This window comes from Solanum stenotomum, chromosome 11, assembly GCF_019186545.1.
Source record: "Solanum stenotomum isolate F172 chromosome 11, ASM1918654v1, whole genome shotgun sequence".
Taxonomy (NCBI): domain Eukaryota; kingdom Viridiplantae; phylum Streptophyta; class Magnoliopsida; order Solanales; family Solanaceae; genus Solanum; species Solanum stenotomum.
This window is the reverse complement of record NC_064292.1, coordinates 399859-407542: the sequence shown is the minus strand read 5'-3', so window position 1 is coordinate 407542 and position 7684 is coordinate 399859. Positions and strand designations below refer to the sequence as shown.

Below are 7684 nucleotides of genomic sequence, written 5' to 3'. Positions count from 1 at the left end.
ACTAAGATCATTGAGTTCACGTTGTAGTTGATATATTTTCGCTCTATTTGGTTGATCATACCTGTCCTCCAATTCATCCCAAAGTTCTTTTGCATTATCAACATACTGCAGACTGTCCCTGAGATCCTTAGACAGAGAATTCAAAATCCAAGACGTGACCATATCATCACACCTTTCCCATTGAGCAAAACCAGGTGAATCAAGAGGTGGCTTCAACACCTTGCTGTTTATGAATCCAGTTTTATTCTTTACAGACAGTCCTCGAAGAACAGCTCGTCTCCATGAACGATACCCAGATCCATCGAAAAGGACTAGAACAATTGTGGATCTAGCACTTTCAGATGGATGAACATAGAACACACTAGTCAGATCTATAGGAACTTGAGTGGGTAGTTGATTTCCAGTAGAGGTCCCTTCCTGAACACCATTTGATCCCATAATGTTCCCAAAAATGAGTAATTGACAACGCAGGAAAAAGAAGGAGGAAAAAGGAATCGCGGAAGATGAAGAAGAAGGCCTTACGGCTTTGATACCATGTCGAAATCAAGTAGAAATCATGAAGAACATTTCTCCATTGATGAACATGAAGCTGAGCTTCGAAGCAAAAACAAAGAAAGGAGTTTGTGAAACTTGGAAATCAAAATTGTATTGCTTTAGATGATTACACTGTATATATATACAATAGGAACTGGGAATCTTCTAGAAAACTTGACTAACTAACTTTAACGGAAAGCTAACTAACTAACGGAAAGCTAAGCTAACTAGTAAACGGAAAACTAACTAACTGAGGACTAATCTAACTTACACTTGTATAATCACAATTTATCTCAACACTCTAGCACTAATAACCCAAATATTATATTATATACTTATATTAAGTGCATTTGAGAAAGGCAAAAATGATGATGAGTGTGACATGTAACCATGTCACTAGTCAATTTAGCCAATTTTGGAAGAAGGGTTCCATGTGGAAAGTTCTTTAATTAATGACACATCTAATTAGAAATTTGGACAATATTATGTCTCTCTAATGATGATTAATAGCTTCCCTAGATGTTATAATCCCTAATCTAATACATAACAAAATGATTAAGATCATATATTGCCCCTCACATGGCTAAAGATTAAAAGATATGATTTTATTTATCCTTTTACAATTTTTTTTTTATCCCTTTTATAATAAGCTTATTATAAGGAGTTAAGTGGTGGGGTCTTTTGCTTCTATTTTCTAGATGCAAGTTGGGTTAGGAATTGATGTCTCTTGGGAGCAGATTTATATATATGTTGAGCTACTTTCCAAGAGATTTGTAGGACCACCATTATGCCACACCTTTTCGCGGAATTGAAATTTAAAGTTTATAAAATTAAAATTGATAAAGGTACTGAAAATATTTTTAACTTGACGTAAATTATTAATTTCATCCTTAAATTATTAACAGTCTTAGAAACACCCTTTTATTTGATTAACTAAACTTAGATACACCTCCAATCACTCTCAATCTGCCACATGATATAACAATGTTATAATAAGCGATTCGTATCAAGTGAGATCCTAATATAAATATTGAATTTCGAATTTAAAAAAATTTGAAGCAAACACCTCTATTATACGGCAAATTCCAAAGGATGGTATGCATTAGACTCTAAGTTTTGATGGTAATTATTTATACTAAATTTGATTTAACAAATAAAATAATATAGATAGAAAAATTACATGTATATAGTTGGTGTAGTTATGCTAATATTGTAAGCAACTTTTTAAAAAAAATCAATAAAAAGAGATTTTAATAATGTGAAAATTCCTTACATAGTGTGTACTACAACTTGCTAGTTATGTGCGAGTTGTGTTCAACCCATTTGGACCACCATATCATTGGCTAAACACAAGCCATATAGGGTGGGTTCGATATGGAGTTTCTCAGATTTTTTCATGTTCATTTGATCAAAATTTTAGAAAAATATTTTTTTCTTACATATGCAGCTTTTGCTGGCAAGGGGTTTCGAACTTGAGACCTCCAACATGGAAGTCCCAATCCCAAACCACTGGACCACCTCATAGGATCTCTCATGTCTCAAGTACTATTCAACAAGTCTATTCCTTCCTTTCCATCTCATTCTCTTCCCTTCTTAATCCTACTACTATAACAATATCTTTGAGAGAGTGATCAATCTGAATTAATCGAATCGAATAAATCATATATAGGTCATATTAACGTGTCAAGTCAACGCNTCATGTCTCAAGTAGTATTCAACAAGTCTATTCCTCCCTTTCCATCTCATTCTCTTCCCTTCTTAATCCTACTACTATAACAATATCTTTGAGAGAGTGATCAATCTGAATTAATCGAATCGAATAAATCATATATAGGTCATATTAACGTGTCAAGTCAACGCCTCTCTTGGAAAAAAAAAAGAATGACATCAGCTTCCACGTCACATTCCAAAATGTCCATTTCCTTTAAGAAGGTATTCACACACCAATTCCCTCTCATAACAACAATCTCAACTTTCTTCAATTCTTCAAAACACTCCCAAAAAACTTCCAAAAAAAATCTTTCACTATGTATGGATACAATAATATTGAGGAAAACATTTCTTCTAGTACTAGTAATTATTTGTATAACCATTTTCCAATTACTACTATTACTTCACAAACATTGCCACTAGTCTCGAATTTACCACCTCCACCTTTATCAATTCCTTTAGTAAATAACAATACTATTGAATTTGACTCGATATCCCCATTGAAGTCTGAATTTAATTGTAACAATAATAGTAGTAGTAGTTGTAGTAGTTATGGTTCCCCAGCTACAAGTTATAATACTAATGATCCAACAAGTTTGATGCAAAGAAGCATAAGTAGTCTCTCACTACTTGTCAAGAATATGGAAGGATTTTGTCCAATTGTTTCTTCCCCCACTGGATTTCATGACTCCAAAACGCCAAGCTCCGTCAAGAAAGTTTTAAGTACCGGGGATTTACAGGTGAACTACGTTATATTTACACTATCACGTCATCTTTTACTGTTGTATGTAGCAAGGAATCTGCTTTATTTTCAAGATAACACACAAATCTCTATTTTAAGAAGACTTAATTTTTATCGTAGATATCCTTTTGGATGACCTGATTGATAGTATAAAAATAAATTTACATTATTGGTACGTTATCTTATTAGCATATACTTATTTAGTATCTTATACGATATTTATACTTATATAGTATCAAATGCCTATCTATATAGTTATCTTTTAAGTGATTATTTGCTACATCAGATTAAAATACATTGATATCAAAAACATTCTTGATAATATTGTCGATATGTATAATTAAGTTTAATCTACTTTTAAAAATATGTTAATTATATATAATTACTTGATTAATTAATTATTTGGTTAACTCACCAACTTCTTATATTTATATTTACAGGTAATGCACATGATGCAATATAATAATTATCGTTCAGAGAGCCCTTTATCAAGTGAGAGTAATAGCATAATTGAAGGAATGAATAAAGCTTGCAAATATAGTCCACAAGAGAAGAAAGAACGTATTGAAAGATACAGAACCAAGAGAAATCAAAGAAATTTTAACAAGAAGATCAAGGTAATTATAACAGTTTAAGCTCTATGTACTGACGATACGTATACAACATTTTTATACCTTTAGATACTTATAAAGTAATTAGAGATTCAAAAATATATATGAAAAGGATGTATAGATATTTTTGACTTGGCTACTACTACTATATATCACATGTTAAATTGTATAGGTAATTGTAAAATAATACTCTAATAATTATATTGTCATGGTATAAAATACTTAGTCATGATTATGAGTGATTATATTATTATTATGGATAGTATATAGTATATACACATGCATTATATAGCACGTACCATGTGCATTACAAGACGTGTGATATGTTCTTTAAAAACATAATGCGCTTTAGGGACCACAATAATAAGGACTTCCAAATGACATAAAAATTTATCTTTCACACAACTCTTATAAAAACTCGAAATTAGCTATAAAAATTGTCGTTATAGAATTTCTTTATTATGTTGTTACATACAATTAGTGGTGTTTTTGTTGTTGTTTAGCAATAGATAACTTCTATTTCTGATTCCTTTTTTTTGTTCATGAAATATCAGTATGAGTGCAGAAAGACTTTGGCAGATAGTAGACCTCGGATAAGGGGGAGATTTGCGAGAAATGATGAAATTGAGAGGACTCCTCAAAATGAATATTGGAATCAATCAAGATTAGAGGAATTAGGAGAAGAGGATGATGAGAATTGGATTGGATTTCTTGATGCCTATGTTCCATAATCATATGTAATTAAATTAGTGGAAGGAAAAAAAGTTTTTTTTTAAAAAAAGAGAGAAGAGTTCCTCACGTTTTTTAATGTTGAGGAATTATTTGATTGTGTGGTAATTATTGTTTCCTAGTTTTATTAGTGATGTTTAATCAAGAATTTGTTTTAGGATTAATGAGATTAGGTTGGTGATGTTATGTACATTTGGCTTATTTGCATAATGATTAAAAAGAATGTCCATTATTATTTGGAGCTTCTGTTTGAAAGTCTTAGAGTCGTATATTTCACGGGTCCATTGAAGACTCATTAGTGTGGACCAATTACAACAATAACTATACCACCTAGGGTGTGACAAGATGAATAAAATCTATTTATTCTTAATTAGAGGTCTCGTATTTGAGTTCGATAAATGGAGAAACACTGTCTAGTACTACTACTTAAAGCTATGAATTCCTAACGAATATTTTCATTGAAAACCATGAAAAGTATTTTGTTGGAAGGTCCTTTTTAATAGCGTAGCAAGTGTTTTCTCCTATAATGGATCACACACATCGTGAATCTATATTAATTGGACCAGTACTAAGATATCAAATGATTATTAATAAGATTTTTAAAAAAGCCGCATAAGATGAGATAGACAAAAAGAAAATATCTTTTATAAGATTAGAATTTTATATTAGCGTGATGCTAAGTGAATTTTCACAATATTACAATTCAAATTCTCATGATTCAATTTGTAGGTGAAACTTGTAAACCTATGTATGCCACACAGTATCGTACTTTGGTTAAATTCGAATTTGAATATATATTAATCGATCTCTCTTTATTTTCGCCTAACAAAAACTCTATTTACCACTCAAGATTTGTGTTCAAAATTAGTTGTGGCCATAAAGGAATGACAAGTAATTTAATAAAATTGCTTGCTTCAATGGATAGATTCATTGATATCAAGAAAATATTCATTTTTGGTGCTTATTGCCTAATTAACATTTGTCTATCACTTTCGAGGCAGACAAGTTTATTGAGGCAACATAAAGCATTCTCAATGGGCAACACACTACATATGTATATCTAAATTAACCAAATTTAGACTTGACTAGTGTAGGTCTATTTACACATCTTTGGATGCTTCAAATGTGTTTATAATGATCAAATGAAACTGATAGTGATTTATCAAACACAAGTTTAGTGCTCCTTTAATCTCATCTAATCCAACATTGCTTATGTTTGCTAGAGCTCAACTAACTAATAAGGTTAAATTTCTTTTCCAATTAAGTAACCTTAAGGTCCACTTCCACATGGTATCAGAGTGAGGTGCATTTTTGTTATTTTGTTTTTTAGTGTTTGGTCTTCATATTCTCATGTTATATTATTCATGCTACAATAGACATGCTTAGGCGTACAGAGGTATTAAGTGTCCCATATTGATCGAGAGATAGGTTAATTGACTCCTTATATAATAATAGACAATTCTTCTCTTCATGAGTAAGATTTGAGGTGAATCTTCCAAGATTAACTTTTTTCACAAATATTAACGTTTTTATAATAAAATTCATAATACAACAACAAAAAGCATTTTTTAGCTACAATAAATATACACTTTAACAAAGAATGTTAAATTCTTTACCAACATCAGTTAATTGACATTGAATTCAATGTCGCTATAATTGCTGCTAAAAATACATATTTAGCGGCAATTAACCTATTGCCGTTGATTAACTATCGTTAAAAATCATTTTTGATATAGTGTAGGTTGGACCAAACATATTATCTATGTTTCTTCAAGACCAAGAGACTCCCAACAATTTAAAAATACAAAAGCCCTAAAAAAGTTATCCCCACCATCAAGGAAAAGTTAACCTTGTAGGGATGAATGATATAAATAAACTACTATTTAGTTGTTGATGGTGACTATGGTTTATATTGTAATCTTAATAACTCGAAAGAGCACATTTGGCTTTAATAACTCTGTAATGCTACTAGAATTTTTAATTATAAATATAACCCTTTTGCACTAATCATTTGGTTTTACATGTTACTGAATAATGAAAGGCTAATTATAATGTTAAATTGGCCCCTACAAGTAGGGAGGCTGGTTGATATATTCTGGTCGGACGGCGGTGGGTTACCCACTGACCATTTTTATTAAGACTTTAAGAGACATAATCTAATAAAATAAGTTACATAGACTCATGTTTGAGTGTTTTTTTTTTCAATTCTAAACTCATCATAATCCAACTTTTCTTTTCTTTTTTTATCCCCGGCCTTGGTCTGGTGGTGCATGAGTCAAGTTGAAATTGTTGGGTCCCACATCCGTTCGTCTTCGGAAATTCTCATCCTCGTGAGTTAGCATTAGTACTGGTTGAGTTAAACTCAATGTTCATTTTCTTATCATGGTATAAGAACTAGTTCATTCATGGTTTTCTTGATATTGGACCCCCATTGAATATTGTTCATGCTTCAGATATCCAATCCTGAAGGGGCGGGGATTGAGTCTTGTATCCGTTTGGACTTGGATCATTTCTCTCATTATATTATCTTTGAGCAACTCTCGTCTCTTGAGCTAATTACTTTAGGATGTTGAGTTAAATTCAATGTCCATTTATAAGAGACTATTGTTCATGGTTTTCTCGATATTGGACCCCATCTAATATCGTTCATGCTCTAGATGTTCAACCCTGAGCGGGCAAGAATTGAGTCCCACAACGGTTAGGGCTTGGATCATTTGTCTCTTTGTATATAAACTTAGACAATCCTCACCTCTTGAACTAGCATTTGGATTCGAGTTAAAGCTAAGACCAATTCACAAACTCCCTTCAAAATGACATAATTTGATAACTCAAATAACAGAAACTTAAGAACATAGAGAACTCTCAATTGTTTGTCCATAAGTAAGTCTGATTGAATATCATCATTTCTCCACAACACATAAGGAAAACAAAACTAGGTTCTTAATAGTAGTTCATACTACCTTAAATAACAAACACTCCCTTCCAAAACAGCAAATCCTAGCCAAAACAGAACTGATCTTGAATGCTGGTTCATCGCGATTTTTTTATTTTTTTTAAAAAGTAATAACCATAATAATAAAGGAGGCAAAGAAGACATCACTTTCAAGCTAATATGGCTATCAACAAGATTGTAAAGACACCTACTATCTGGGGAAAAGCATGTCTACTGTCAAAACCTATGCACAACAAATACAAAATGAGCAAACGCAGTCTCAACCGTCTACAATGCCATGCAACAACAGACAAATCCTTGTCATTCCCATGATCATAATGAAAATGGAAGCACATGGATATAACTTTAGGATCAACAGAGCAATTCTCTTTACATAGAGTAATACTAAAAGCGGGACGCGCATGG

The 7684-nt window shown here is 31.8% G+C and overlaps 1 protein-coding gene across 1 annotated transcript; it reads left to right on the top strand.

Moving 5' to 3' along the window:
• Positions 1-2496: 2496 nt before the first annotated feature.
• Positions 2497-4662, top strand: LOC125843956 (zinc finger protein CONSTANS-like). Its single transcript, XM_049523161.1, has 3 exons — positions 2497-2984; positions 3427-3603; positions 4152-4662. The coding sequence occupies exons 1-3, from the start codon at positions 2562-2564 to the stop codon at positions 4326-4328; spliced, it is 777 nt and encodes a 258-aa protein (XP_049379118.1). The 5' UTR covers positions 2497-2561; the 3' UTR covers positions 4329-4662.
• Positions 4663-7684: the final 3022 nt, after the last annotated feature.

What these genes read in the sequence shown, in the direction of transcription:
- LOC125843956 (XM_049523161.1), top strand. Translation starts at nt 2,562, where the DNA reads ATGTATGGATACAATAATATTGAGGAAAACATTTCTTCTAGTACTAGT. An exon ending in TAAGTACCGGGGATTTACAG is followed by an intron (nt 2,985 to 3,426) that starts GTGAACTACGTT and finishes TTATATTTACAG; the next exon opens with GTAATGCACATGATGCAATA. An exon ending in ATTTTAACAAGAAGATCAAG is followed by an intron (nt 3,604 to 4,151) that starts GTAATTATAACA and finishes ATGAAATATCAG; the next exon opens with TATGAGTGCAGAAAGACTTT.